This window comes from Suncus etruscus, chromosome 15, assembly GCF_024139225.1.
Source record: "Suncus etruscus isolate mSunEtr1 chromosome 15, mSunEtr1.pri.cur, whole genome shotgun sequence".
NCBI lineage: Eukaryota > Metazoa > Chordata > Mammalia > Eulipotyphla > Soricidae > Suncus > Suncus etruscus.
In genome coordinates, this window is record NC_064862.1 from 83514591 (window position 1) to 83529568 (window position 14978).

General features: G+C 53.9%; 1 protein-coding gene across 1 annotated transcript in view; it reads right to left on the reverse strand.

Annotated features, from left to right (window-relative positions):
* ATP8B3 (ATPase phospholipid transporting 8B3) overlaps positions 1-10305 on the reverse strand; it is a 29984-nt gene extending 19679 nt beyond the window's left edge. Inside the window, exons 1-12 of the mRNA XM_049787914.1 lie at positions 10260-10305; positions 9563-9654; positions 8072-8185; positions 6887-6985; positions 6563-6624; positions 6000-6072; positions 5831-5901; positions 4755-4837; positions 3432-3590; positions 1879-1967; positions 1071-1261; positions 721-929 (exon numbers count right to left, since the gene is read on the reverse strand). Coding sequence (XP_049643871.1) covers positions 721-929; positions 1071-1261; positions 1879-1967; positions 3432-3590; positions 4755-4837; positions 5831-5901; positions 6000-6072; positions 6563-6624; positions 6887-6985; positions 8072-8185; positions 9563-9654; positions 10260-10305 — 1288 coding nt within the window. The remainder of the gene's footprint in view (positions 1-720; positions 930-1070; positions 1262-1878; positions 1968-3431; positions 3591-4754; positions 4838-5830; positions 5902-5999; positions 6073-6562; positions 6625-6886; positions 6986-8071; positions 8186-9562; positions 9655-10259) is intronic.
* Positions 10306-14978: the final 4673 nt, after the last annotated feature.

Consider the following 14978-nt stretch of genomic DNA (forward strand, 5'->3'; position numbering starts at 1 on the left):
CCCAGATGTGTGTGGGGAGGATAACGGGGGGATAAGGGGAAGAAATAGTTTGGGTAACCTCCTAGTACACTCCTTTTTGGAGGTGTATTTGGTTTTGGAGACACATTCTGTGATGTTCAGGAATCTATTCCTGGCTCAGGGCACAGTAGTGACCCCTGGTGGCACGAACAGAAACTAAGTTTGAATGCAGAGCCAGGAATAAAAGTAAATCCTGAGCACTGCCAGGTGTGGCTGAAAACAAACAACAACAACAAACAACAAAATGAAAACCACAACCAAAAATATCAACAACCACAACAAAATAAAACACGGAAGCTTGGAGATAGTATGATGGGCAGATGCTTGCCTCGCAGCAGCTGACCTGGGTTCGATCTTTGGGACCCCTTAGAGCCCCCAAGCATGCCAAAAATGATTCCTGAGCCCAGAGCCAAGAGAAAGTCCTGAGCACCACCAGGTGTGTCCCCCAAAATAAACAAACATACAATCCACCACTGGGAAATATTATAGTAAGAGCAGACTTCCTTGGGTAGGGTTCAGACACTCGTGTTGTATGTGGCAGACTCTAGTCCCTTAAGTACCGTTACTGCTGAGCACAGAGCCAGGAGTCAGCCCTGTGCACTGTAGGGTATGACAACCCCCAAAACTGATTTCCCACCCACTGAGAGGCTACCTCTGTTCTGGCTTGGGTTCTGGGGTGGGGAGGGGTACTGTGGTACCCACCGTAGACAATGCCTTCTATGCAGCACTGGCTGAAGGTCATGATGTTCTGCGTGAGCGTGCCCGTTTTGTCGGAGAAGATATACTGGACTTGTCCCAAGTGGTCATTGAGGCTGGTGCTGCGTGCATTGGCGGGCATGTCTTGGGGTTCATAGTACATCTGCCCGTCCCAGTTGATGAAGATGCTATTACCCAAGTAGATGAATTCAGCTCTGCCAAGGGCGCAGGGATGGGTGGTTATTCCTGAAGGCACATGGGGGTGCGGGCATCTCCCTGCTTCTTCCTCCTCCCTCCTGGAGGCACCCTCACTCAGGATGAGTGGGGGTGGGGTGGGGTGTTTGGGGGCAACTCACAAGGCAAACATGGACATGGGGATGACGACGCTGAGCAGAATGAGAAAAGCCCAGAAGAAAATGAAGCTCTCTGAGGCCACGCTGTAGGGGTGAATGCGGGACAGGTAGAAATGTTTCTCTTTGAACTGGAGAACCTTCTGATGGAAACCATAGGTGAGCAATCCGGAAATGAACACCATGAAGACAAAGATCTGGGGGATGGGGCAGGGGGAGAGAGAGACTTAAAAAACCTGCACCCACTTTGCAGCTTGGATCTTGCAGCTGGGAGGTGGGGAGGGGGGCTGGCTTTGATGTGCTATCCAGATTTTTTTGTGGGACCTCAAAAAAAATGACTGGAGCAGGTCCGGAGCGGTGGCGCAAGCAGTGGGGCATTTGCCTTGCACACGCTGGCCTAGGATGAACCGCGGTTCGATCTCCCAGAGTCCCATATGGCCCCCAAGCCAGGAGCAATTTCTGAGTGCATAGCCAGGAGTAACCCCTGAGCATCACTGGGTGTGGCACCCCCCCAAAAAAATGACTGGAGCAACAGTACAGCAGGGAAGGTGTTTGCCTTGCACGTGGCTGATCCCTGGTTGATCCCCCGGCATCCCCTAGGGTTCCTCGAACCCTACCAGGAGTGATTCCTGAGCACAGAGCTAGGAGTCAGCCCTGAGCACTGCAGAGTGTGGTCCCAAAATAAACAAACGAAAAATAACTTTAAGCAGAGACTCTGGTGCTGAGATGGGGCCTGAGATCAAGCAGACTGTGGAGGAAAGGGCTATGCCAGGCTGGCATCTGTGCCCACTCCAGGCAGCAGCCCCTGAATCACCCAGCCAACTAGTCGGTTCATCAGAAGGTCGATCTTGGTTCTCTTCAGGTGGATTTTTCCACAGTTCTTCATGATCTTTGTGTCAAAACCTGTGGGTTTTCAGGAAACCACCCACTTCACCAGCCAGCCCATTGGCCCTTTCACGTTTCCACTACCCTGTCAACTCATCTACCCACTGACCTGACCAGTCAACCACAACTTCCCCATTCTTCACCCACCCATTTACCAGCTAATATGTGACCCACCCACCCATTTGCCCATGTTTTCATCCTTTATTCATGTTCCTAACCACCCACCACCCCTCCACCCTCAGACTCTTCCATTTCATTTGCCTGATCATCCATTCATGTGCCAAACATCACTGAACCCCCCCATCCATTCATGGAACCATATTATTCCTGCTCTTATCCATCCAACCACACCATCACATGCTCTCATTCATCAATTCAATCCATCCATCAATTCATTTGCTCATTCATGTGTTTGTCCATCCAACCACCTGCCCATCCACTCACCCATTCATAATCCAACCACATATTCATTTACCCATCCACTCATCCAACCAACCACGCACTTTTCCATCCACCCACCAACCTTCCCATCCATCCACTCACCTATCCATCCACCCATTCATCCATCCATCCACCCATTCATCCATCCATCCACCCGCCCGCCCACTCACACACCCACCCATTCATCCTCCCATCCACTCACTCACCCACCTATCCATCCTCCCACCCACTTCATCCACCCATCAATCCTCCCACCGGCCGGCCCATCCACCCACTCACACACCCACCCACCCATCCATCCTCCCACCCACCCACTTACCCACCTATCCATCCTCCCACCCATCTATCTATCCACCCATCCACCTGCCCACCCGCCCACTCACACACCCTCCCACCCATCCATCTATTCACCCATCCATCCACCACCCACCCACTCACACACACCCACTCACCCACCTATCCATCCACCCACCCACCATCCATTCAACCATCCATCCACCCACCCACTCACCCACCACCCACCCATCCATCCTCCCACCCACCCACTTACCCACCTATCCATCCTCCCACCCATCTATCTATCCACCCATCCACCTGCCCACCCGCCCACTCACACACCCTCCCACCCATCCATCTATTCACCCATCCATCCACCCACCCACCCACTCACACACACCCACTCACCCACCTATCCATCCACCCACCCACCATCCATTCAACCATCCATCCACCCACCCACTCACCCACCACCCACCCATCCATCACCTAGCCATTCACCCACCCACCTACCCACCCCTCCATCTACCTACCCACCCACCACTTATCCATCCACCCATTAGTTCACCTGTCCATTTGCATACCAGCATTCATTTACATACATACATACAAAGATGCTGACTCAATATTTCCTTTCTATTATTTTAGAACCTGCAGCTCAGAGAGGCTAAGATGGTGGTCCCACAGAACCCCAGACCAAGGCTTTGCCGCCTTGCTCAGATGTGAGTCCCCGCCAGGAGACTGTGTGTGCATGGGGGGCTGTACCCGCATAAATGACCATTCCATAGCAGATGTCCGTGTTCCTGACTTTGGAGCCCCGGAGCAGGATATTCCCGATGTCCAGTGAATGCTTCTCACCCATCCACTCCAGGCAGCCCACAAAGTGGTGCATTCGGCTGTTAGGTTCCTCACACACCACCTTGCCTGGGAACAAACAGGTGACTAGGGATTAGTTTGGGTACATCCCATCGCCCCTCCGACATGCTTGCCCGCCTGGGCCAACCCGGCTCAGACATGCATGCCTGCCTGTCTTAGCACCTCAAACCCCACCACAGACTCCTCCTGGGCGGCGGCTCCCATCTGGCCACCACCAGCCTCAGGGCCTTTGCACAGTCAGTTCCTGGTCCATCACCAGATTCTCAGCCTGATCAGTTCTACCCTACCGCTGCACTGTCCCCGCCCTTCTGTTTTGTCTTGTTTTGTTTTTAGTGGAGTTTGGGGGCCACATCCTGTGATGCTCAGGGGTTATTCCTGTCACTGGCAAGGTGAGAGTCTTCTTCATCTCCTGTACTATCTCTCAAATCTGAGCTTTGAACATTGACACTTCCGGGTCCCCTAAGCATTGATGTCTGGGCATGAGACCTCCCCCACCCCAACACCTCTGCAGACCCGTGGTGCCATTTGTAAGGTCAATAACAGAAAATACTCCAGCATGGAGCTGAAGTCATAGTATGCAGAGGGGAGGGTGTTTGTCTTGCACACAGCTGACCTGGGGTTCAATCCCCAGCACTCCATAGGGCCCCACCCCCCCACCCCCACCCCGAGCCCACCAAGAGTAATTCCTGAGTACAGAACCAGGAGTAATGTCTGATCATTGCCAAGTGGAGTCACCCCCACAAGTAACCTTATAGGGGCTGGAAAAATATTACAACAGTTAAGGTACTTGTGTTGCACAAGGCCAACCCAAGTTCAATTTCTGGCACCTGATATAATGGTACCCCGGGGCACCTCCAGGAACCACCTCTGAGCACAGAGCCAGGAGCCAGTCCTGAGCACTGTCGGGTTTGGCAAACAACAACAAATATACTTCGACTGCTAGGCCCCAAACCACCAAACACTGTGAGGAAGGATGCAGGCTAGGAGCCTTAGTAATATCTCAGCTGTAGAGCATTTGCCTTGCATGCAGCTGACTGAGACAGACCCATGTTCTATCCCCAGCATCCCATATAGTCTCCCGAGCCTACCAGGAGCGGTTTCTGAGCACATAGCCAGGAGTAATCCCTGAGCAATGCCAGATGTGGCCCAACCCTCCCAAAAGGATGCAAGCTGGGGTAGGAAGAGCGACAGTCCCCTGTCCTGGACACTCACCTTGGAAAGTTGCCATCTTTGAGATAGACGTGAGTTCCTTGTGTGTGATCCTGGGTGCTTGTTTGAACTTCAGGTTGGTCTCCCTGGTATAGAGAAGAGGTCCGAGAAGATGGACATGGCCCCCCCATTGGCAACCCTGCCCCTTACACAGTCACTCAAACCCAGCACAGTGGGGTTAGAGCTATAGGATGGTGGGGAGAGAGCCTGCTTTTCATGTGGCTGACCCAAGTTCAATCCCCAGCATCCCACAGGGTCCCCTGAACCCTTCCCCCAGGAGTGATTTTTGGGCACACACTAGGTGTAAGCCCTGAGCACAGCCCAATGTGGCCCCAAAACACACAGTCCAGCATGCAGCCATTGTCCATGAGGGTCTGGGGCTCAGAGAGGGCAAGGAGGGCATCAAAGACTCAGAAGGTTTGCCCAGAGACTGCCCTATACTGTTCCGTTTCTTCTTCCTTTTTTTTTTTTTGGTTTTTTGGGTCACACCTGGCAGAGCTCAGGGTTACTTCTGGCTTTGCACTCAGAAATCACTCCTGGCAGGGCAGAGAGATAGCATGGAGGTAGGGCATTTGCCTTGCATGCAGAAGGACAATGGTTCAAATCCCGGCATCCCATATGGTCCCCCGAGCCTGCCAGGAGTGATTTCTGAGCATAGAGCTAGGAGTATCCCCTAAATGCTGCTGGGTGTGACCCCCCCCCCAAAAAAAAAGAAATAAAGAAATCACTCCTGGCAGGCTCAGGGGATCATATAGGATGCTGGGGATCAAACCCTGCTTGAGGCTGCTGTACTAACCTCCCAGCCCTTTTCTTCTTTTTTTTTTTTGGGGGGGGGCGGGGCACATTCTGAGCTGCCCAGGGCTGACACATCCTGACTGCTCTCAAGGAACACTCCTGGCAGGCTTGGGGGATCCTATGGGGTGCTGGGGATTGAATTTGGCACGAGCAGTATAAGTGTCCTTGCCCATGTCCTGGGGCTCAGGCTTCCCTTGATTATCTTGGGGGTAGGGGTTTGCCACCTGGCAATAGCCAAGAGTAGAGTCATGGAGGGGGCCCTTCCCTCTGGGGTCCCCACTTACCCGTCGATGTCTGCGGTCTCCACATAGCACAGGCTGCTGGGCTCAGAGCTGGTCAGTAGTAGTAAATCGGCCTAGTGGGGATTCAGGGTGAAGGCCAGACATGCTACCGCTGCTGGGCGGTGGTCGGGAAGGACAATCGGGCGGGCGGGGAAGAGGCCAGTTCACCCACCGGGACGATGCTATCATTTTGCAGGCAGATCACGTCCCCCACACAGATGTTCTCCCACTTTCTCCGGATGAACCTTAGGGCCCAGGGAGACAGCGCGGGAGTCGGGGGCTGGGGACCCTGGCTGGAACTTAACTACCCGCACACCCCCGACTCATCCGAAGGTGCATCCATCTCTGAACACCGCATGTTTCCCCCCCCCCTGCATACTGCCAGGAGCCGCTACTGACACCAGGCCAAAACCAGCTCCCCTTCTAGCCCCCCTCAAAAACACAAAACAAAAGTGTCCTGCACACTTGGGGTGAGAGTGGGGTTTGCCTCCCCCAAGGTGGTGAGTGTCAGAAACAGGACTGGGGTAAGGGGTGCCGGAACCCCTCTGGCACTTTGGGGGCTCAGATTTGGTGGGAAGCGGTGAGTAGGCATATCCAGGGGTGCCCCTTCCCACTCCCCAGACCCAGGAGACTGCTGGCACCTATCAAGGCAACCCACTGGGTCTTCACTTAGACTTATGGTTTTGGAGGTTCCCCCACTCAGCTTCCTCATGCCCCAGGAGGCTCCACCCTCACCTATTCTCCTCCAGGATCCAACAGGGTCTTTTGTTGATAATTCTGTCGCTCCTATGTCTCCTCTGGGGCAACAGGAACAGAATCAGAGAAGGGGTCCCCCACCTAGTTACCTCTCAATAAAGTCTGTGGGGGTGTGGCTTTTGGACCCTCGTGCACTAATCTATGTGCTAGCCTGTACTGAGCTGTGTGTGCGCAAGGCCAGGGATTGGGTGGAAATGGAGCCCCCACCTGGTGTGGCTAATAAAAAGGTTTCTTTCCCTCTGCTTCTCGGTCTGGCCTGGCCCCACCCTTCCCCTGCCAGTGAACCCTCAAGCCCCCACTTACGATGTCATCCACTAGGTCCCGTGTGGCTCGGAGGAGGAGGAGGAGGACAAGTGGAATGAAGAGGGTAAACCAAGGCATGGTGGAGATTTCTGGCAAGGCCTGATGTGGGGAAGGGGTCAGGGCAAGACTGGAGCCCAGGCTGGTAGGGTGGGCACATCAGTCTTCACAAAACACATCATATTGTACCCCACCTGCTGGTCACCTTGCCCGAGGCCCTGCACTCTATGACCCATCTCTTCCCACCAGACACCACTTCGTATCAGCTCCCTTGCCACCACCTCCAGGCAGCCCTACTTGACACTAGCTTGTTCTTTTCTTCCTGGCACCTCCTTGGAAGTACAGCCCATGCATGGCCCTTCTTCAGGGCCAAGATCTCCATTCTGGGGGCCGAAGAGATAGCACAGCGGCGTTTGCCTTGCAAGCAGCTGACCCAGGACCTAAGGTGGTTGGTTCGAATCCCAGCGTCCCACATGGTCCCCCGTGCCTGCCAGGAGCTATTTCTGAGCAGATAGCCAGGAGTAACCCGAAAAAAAAAAAATCTCCATCCTGGGTTCAAACCTGCCCCCATGACTAGCCCACCATATGGTTTCCAGCAGCCCCTGGATCAGGATGTTTGCACCGTGGCCCTGCCAGAAAACCTGCACGCAAATAGCAGGAGCTCCATAAATGCTTCCTGGCTCTAAAGATCATAGTGGAGCATTTCCTGTTTTGGGGGCTGGAGAGATAGTGCAGCGGGGAAGGTGCTTGCCTTGTGCACCCCTAAGGTTCCATCCTTGGCATCCCAAATCCTGTCAGGGGTGATTCCTGAGCACAGAGCCAGGAGTAATTCCTGAGCATTGCTGGGTGTGACACATAACAAAACAAAACCCGGTGGCACTTAGCCTGGCAGGCTCAGAGGACCCTATGGGATACCAGGGATAGAACCCGGATCAGTCACATACAAGGCAAACGCGATCCCTGCTGTGTTATTGTTATGGCCCCAGTTTGTCATCCTTGACCTCTGGACTGGGTTGGAGGGCCTAAGCTGTGCCCCAAGACCAGCAGGAACCCCATTTTTCTATGATCCTTTCCACTCAACATACACTGATACCCCCTGGGCTGTAGCGCTGAGCTGGGCATAGGAATCTGGTGCAGCTGGCAGAGCCAATGTGCCTTGAACCTCAAAGACGGGGAGGGGGGCCCCACCTGGAGGATGATGATGAAGAGGAAGTAGAGGTTGGAAAGGCGCTGAAACTGCTCAAACAGGTTGAGGGGCAGGAAGGTGAAGATATTGTACTTGGAGGTGCGGATAACATTGGTCTGGAAAGAGAAAGCCCAGGGCTGGGGATTGGAAAGCTTACAGTCCTTGCAGGCTCTGCAGAGAACGATCCACAGATGGCCAGAGCCTTAGGACAGTGGCGAAGGTGTCCGCCTTGTAAGTAGCTGACCTGGGTTCGATTCCCTGGCATCCCACATGGTGCCCCGAGCACTGCCAGGAGTGATCCCTGAGTACAGAGTCAGGAGTCAGCCTTGAGCATCGCTGGGTGTGGCCCATAAACAAACACACAAAAGTAACATGCCTCAAACATGTGAGACTCTGGGTTTGAATTGCAACAATAACAACCAAAATACAAAGTCTGTCTTAAGGGCCAAGAGAAATAGCACAACACGGAAGGTGCTTGCCTGGCACATGACCAACCTGGATTCCATCCTGGCATCCCATAGGGTGCCCTGAGCACTGCCAGGAGTGATCCTGGAATGCAAAGCTAGGTGTCAGCCCTGAGCACCACCCAGTATGTCCCCCCAAAATATAAAAATACAATCGTTTGGGCTAGAGCTATAGAACAGTAGTTAGGGTGTTTTTGCCTTGCAAACAGCAAACTTAGATTTGATTCTTGGCACCATATGGTCCCCAAACCTGCCAGGAGTAACTCGTGAGCACAGCCAAATGTGACCCCAAAACAAATAACAAAATATAGCCCTTTGGTGGGGGATTTGGGGTTGTACCTTGTGGTACTCAGGGGTTATTCCTGGACCCCAGAAGTGAGCCCTGAAAGTGCTGGGGGGTGGTGGTGAACCACCTGGGATTATGGAGATAGAACTGGGCTTGGTGATCTAACATCAGCTGCCTTGCTTCTGGTACTTTCTGTCCCGGAATACAAGCCTTGACTGAAATTTATAGAGGTTCCACAGAATGCAAGATCTTAGGAGTGCAATTCATGAGCACCTGCTGGATGCAAGACCTCAGCTGTGCATTTATTTATTGAGGGCCTGCTGAATGCAAGGCCTTACCAACACCTATGTTCACCCACAAAAAGTACATGAGAACCTTGGGCTGGAGCGACAACATAGCAGGGAGAGTGTTCACCTTGCACATGGTTGACCTGAGTTCGCTCCTTGACATTCCATATGGTCCCCAAGTCCAGCAAGAGTGATCCCTGAGCCCAGAGCCACGAGTAAGCCATGAGTATTGCTGTGTGTGGCCCTCAAACAAACAAACAAACAAATGAAAGCCTACACCCGCGTAGTTATTTGACATTGGAAAAGTCTCAGCTTCGTTCATTTTACTGGGGACAAGGATAGGGCGATGCAGCAGGTAGGGTCGGAGTTGGGTGTCAATGGTGCCCAGAGAGAAATTACAGAGGCAAGAACCGCCCTCCCCGGGAGCGCCCCAAGCCCTGTGTAGGCAGCGCCCACCTTATATTTCTCACGCTGCCGACACAGGAAGACCTTCTCCTTGAACTGACAGTTGAAGGCATGGTCGTTGGCTTTCACTTCCCAGGTGAATGCTGCGGCAGACACAGAGCTGCAAACACACACTAACGACACCCCAGGGGAGGACAGGGAGGGCCCGGGGCCCCAGGCTCCAAGACACAGGAGCCCTGTCAACAAACAGGGCTGTAGCATGCAGTAGGCAAGCAGGGGTCCAGGAGAGCCAGCTGCTCTGGCATCCATTGCTCCCACAGAGCCATAAAGTGGGGACCCCTCAAGGCCAGTCTAGGCAGTGCAGATATTTGTGAGCCCAAACTCCCCAAATCCTGAGTCTAACTGACTACGGAGGCTTTCAGGGTTGTTGGTGATTGATTTAGCAGGAACCCCATGCTAGGACTGGAGGACATGTTTAGAGGTGATCCAAGTCACCCCACCTCAGTTTTTTTGGGGTTTGTTTTTTGGGGTTGGGGTTTATGGGCACACCCAGTGGTGTCCAGGATTATTCCTACATCTGCACTCAGAAATCATTCTGGACTATGCTCAGAGGAGGGATGATAACAGAGAGGGAACCTGGGTCAGCCCCTTGCAAGGCACTGTAGGATCTCAGCAGCGCCTCTTCCCACCCCAACCTCAGCTCTTGTAAGGCCCCTCTGCACCCCCAGCGGGACCCCAGCACTAGTACCTGAGTTTTCTTCTTCAACATCATCCTGGCATGCGAAGCTGCCCATCTTGGTTGGGCTGGTGAGGGAGGGAACAACAATGAACTTGGGCCATGGCCAGGAGGACCTGGCTTGGGGTGGGGGGGCCTGAGAAGAGAGTCTCAAGGATTGGAGGGGCCAGGTTTTGCAGCCACAAGGTCCCAGGTTCAATCCTCAGCACCACAGGGACCCCCAACCCCAGCAGACTGGGAAGTACCAAATCATTGAGTCTTTCCTACTGGGCTCTGTGCTGGCCAGAGTGGGGGAGGTCCCCTGTCCCCCAATTTGACAAATCTTATCAGGGGCCTTGTTGATAGTACATGAGGTAAAGTGCTGGCCTTGTAAGCAGCTAACCTGGATTTGATCTCGGGCATTTCATAGGATCCCCTGAACCCTGCTAGGAGTGATCCCAGAGTGCAGAGCCAGGGATCATCCCTGAGCACCTGTGACCCCCCAAATAAATCCAATGCCGCTTCCGCCCTTCACCTGCTACTTCCTTTCTCCCCCCAAGCTCCCCTCTCTGCCTTCCCCAGAAACATGCTGGGTATTGCCTCTGTCTCCCAGCATAAGGGGAACCCTCGCTTCCTTCTAGGACCCCCCAGCTTCCCTACCTACTCCAAACCCTACCTTGCACACAGCTCCCAGTACCTGGAGGGGCTGAATGTGAACCCAGGCGGGTAGTGAGCACTGAGGTGGATATGTGAGCCCCCCCCAGGGGCGGGGAGATGGAGCCCAGATACTGGCCTCCCGCTGAGTCTGCAGCTGCCCCAGGCACTACCCTCCCCCGCACTTGCTGTGGGGGGGCTGGTCCCAACATTGCAAAACCTGCTCTTCCATAACAAGCCCTCCGGTGTTCCCCGAAGGCCATCACTACCCCCCTCCCCAAGCCTCACCATTCCGGCTGCACCTTATACTTGTCAGAACGGCCAGGCTTATGGGGGTGTCTCCTCCGAGCCTCCCTTCTATCTTGGGTGTCTCCCATCCCCGAGCTATGGCTCTCTCTCTTCTCTCTCTCACTGGCTCACTCCTTCCCCTGGTTGGACTAGCTGCTGAACTGGAAGTTGCTCTTCTCCAGTGCCTGAGGCATCTGGCCCCTGGGGCACCCAGCCTGGCTCCCCGCCAGGAGGGCTGCTCTGCGAACCTGAGCAGGACTTGTGCCCATGTACCAGATGAGCAAAAAAGCAAGGCTAGAGACCCCAGCAATGAGGAGAATCAAGCTGGATTCAAGGGGGATGTGCAGATGATCTACATGCAGCCTAGATCTTTGGTGTGGGGTGTGGTAGGAAAAACACCCCCTTCTCGCGCTACCTTCCCTCTCAGTCCCACCTGGCACTTATCTTGGCCAAGCCACGAATTCACCCAAATCCTCCTGACACCCAGCGGTGCCCCAGCACCCAAGACCTTCCAACCTTCTGACTGGTCTTGGGTCCCACCCAGAAAGGATGCTTTGGGACATACAGCCTGGGGATGCAGCCGCTAACCTGGGCAGGGCTGGCAGAGTGGAACCAGGGTGTCTGGGAAGGCCTGCGGGTGGCCAGAGGGGCTCATGTGGTGGAGCTGTGCCTGGTGTCAACGGGCCTAAACCAAGATGGAAACGGACAGGACGGCACGGGGCCCTGGGCGGAGCCGAGGCCTGGGGGCGGGGTCTAGAGGAGGGGCGTGGTCAATAAGGATGACGTTGGGGTGTGGCCAGCTGTAGGCTGATTGGTGGAGCGGGACTGTGGGCGGGGCCAGTGCAGAATGTTGATCAGTAGGCGGAGTCTAGATGAGAGGCATGGGGAAAGGGATGGGGCTAGGGGCGGGGCATTAAGGGTGGTAGAAGGGGCGGGGCCAGGGCAGAATGTGGATCAAGGAAGGGGCTTGGTCTAAGACTAGAGGAAGGGTCAGGACACAAGAGATGAACCCTGGGGCCGGAGCAGTGGCGCAAGCGGTAAAGCATCTGCCTTGCCTGTGCTAGCCTAGAAAAGACCGCAGTTCGATCCCCCGGCATCCCATATGGTCCCCCAAGCCAGGAGCGATTTCTGAGCGCATAGTCAGGAATAATCCCTGAGTGTCACCGGGTGTGGCCCAAAAAACAAAATACCAAAAACAAACAAAAAGATTTAAAAAAAAAAAGAGGGGCCGGAGAGATAGCATGGAGGTTCCCCAAGTCCCGTCAGGAGTAATCCCTAAGTCCTTAACACCACCAGGTCTGCCTCCCATCCCAAAATAAATAAAAAGGACTAAAGGGCCAGGGAGATAGCATAGAGGTATGGCATTTGCCTTGCATGCAGAAGGATGGTGGTTCGAATCCCGGCATCCCATATGGTCCCCTGAGCCTGCCAGGAGCGACTTCTGAGCTTAGAGCCAGGAAGAACTCCTGAGCGCTGCCAGGTGTGACCCAAAAACTTGAGAGAGAGAGAGAGAGAAGAGAGAGAGAAGAGAGAGAGAGAGAGAGAGAGAGAGAGAGAGAGAAACCAAGTCATCGAGGAGGGTATGCCTTGCACATGGTTGACCTGGGGTTGATCTCCAGCATCCCATATGGCTCTCTGAGCACCACCAGCAGTAATTCCTGAGCCAGGAATAACCCCCTGAGCACCGCTGACTGTGGCCCCAAGCCAAAAAAATAAACAAAACGGGCTGGAGAGATAGCATGGAGGTAGGGTGTTTGCCTTCCATGCAGAATGTCGGTGGTTCAAATCCCGGTATCCCATATGGTCCCCTGAGACTGCCAGGATCGATTTCTGAGTGTTGAGCCAGGAATAACCCCTGAGTTCTGCCGGGTGTGACCCAAAAAAACAAAACAAAACAAAACACCAGGGCTGGAGTGGTGGTGCAAGGTGTAGGGCATTTGCTTTGTATGCGCTGACCTAGAACGAATGTGATTCAATCTTCCAGAGTTCCCCAAGCCGGGAGTGATTTCCTTCTTTTGTTATTTTGGGTTTTTTTGTTTTGTTTTTATTTTGTTTTGGGGCCACACCTGGCAGCACTCAGGGGTTACTCAGAAATCGCTCCTGGGGCCAGGCGGTGGCGCTGGAGGTAAGGTGCCTGCCTTGCCTGCGCTAGCCTAGGACGGACTGCGGTTCGATTCCCCGGCGTCCCATATGGTCCCCCAAGAAGCCAGGAGCAACTTCTGAGCGCATAGCCAGGAGTAACCCCTGAGCGTCACAGGGTGTGGCCCAAAAAACCAAAAAAAAAAAAAAAAAAAAAAAAAAAAAAGAAATCGCTCCTGGCAGGCATGGGGGACCATATCAGATGATGGGATTCGAACCACCGTTTGTCCTCCCACTGTGCTATCTCTCCGACTCCCAGGAACGATTTCTGAGCGCATAGCCAGGAGTAACCCCCGAGCATCATCAGGTGTGGCCCAAAAACAAATAAAAAAAATAACACCAAAGAAGAGCTGAACCAAGGGGCAAGAAAAGAACAGGTGAACTGCTGGGAGGGCAGGGCCTGGCACGGACAAACCTGGGTTGAGCAGCTGGAGATGAAGGGCAGGACTGAGTGGTCAAAGCAGAAGGGGGTAGGGGTGGACATGGGCAGTGGGGGGTGTTAAGCGAGGGGTGCCTTGATAAGGTTCAAATCGAGGCTGACCACAGCCAAAAAGAGAGCCCTGAGCCCAGGAGTAATTCCTTAGCAGAGCCAGGAGTAAGCCTTAGCAACACCAGTGGCGAGGTGGTGCTAGAGGTAAGGTGTCTGCCTTGCTAGCGCTAGCCAAGGAAGGACCTCGGTTTGATCCCCCGGCGTCCCATATGGTTCCCCCCAAGCCAGGGGCAATTTCTGAGCGCTTAGCCAGGAGTAACCCCTGAGCATCAAATGGGTGTGGCCAGAAAAACCAAAAAACAAACAAAAAAACCCAAAACCAGGAATTGAAAGGACTTGGTCAGGGCAGGGCAGTACCACGGGTTGTGGGCTGCACAATGCAGTGACTGGGGTGGGATATCAGTCTGGTTGAGGGGGGGTCCTGAGGTGTAACTTTGCAGAGACCAGGTGGAAGTGGAGGTGGGACCAAGATAGGAGGGTTTATGCCAGGGGAGGGGCACGTGGGGAGGTTGGAACTGTGGGATGTCCAGAACTCTTAAAGCATCTTCTCTCTGTACCAGTCCATTTGTAGATTGGGGGAGGGCTACCAGAAAATGCATGAGAATCCTGGCAGGTGGGAAAAAATAATCTTGGAATGCTCTTTTGGAGAGATCTTGCTGACGTCAGTTTTAAGGGGTTAGGGTGGAGGAATAAGTAAAATGGGTTTGCAAAGATCTTGAGGCCCAAAGGAAGGAGTTCAACTCTCTGCCAGGCCCCGAGGGGGCAGTCAGGGCAGTGTGAAGGCCAGGCTGCGGCTGCCTGTGTGTGTGGGGGGTCCACTCATTGTTTGAACTCTGGGGGGAAAAGCTCAGCTTCAGTGGGAGGACGAGCACCCTAGATACTGAAATGTGGGGATCTGGACTCAAGCCTGAAGATTAGTCTTGGATTTGAGAACTAAATGGGGATCAGAAGGGTTCTCCCCACAAGCCACACAGCACGCTGAGGCATCCCCAGAGTGGGTAGGGAAGCTTGTCAAACCTAGTGCAAAGCCACACCAGATGCTGGGCAGAAGACACTCCCAGTTCCATCTGGGTTACCCCATGAGGCCACAACAGGGACTTGGAACCAGAACTAGGGCCAAGAGTTATTTGAGTGAGGTGGCACTTGCTTTCAATGCAGCTGACCTGATTCTATCCCCAGCA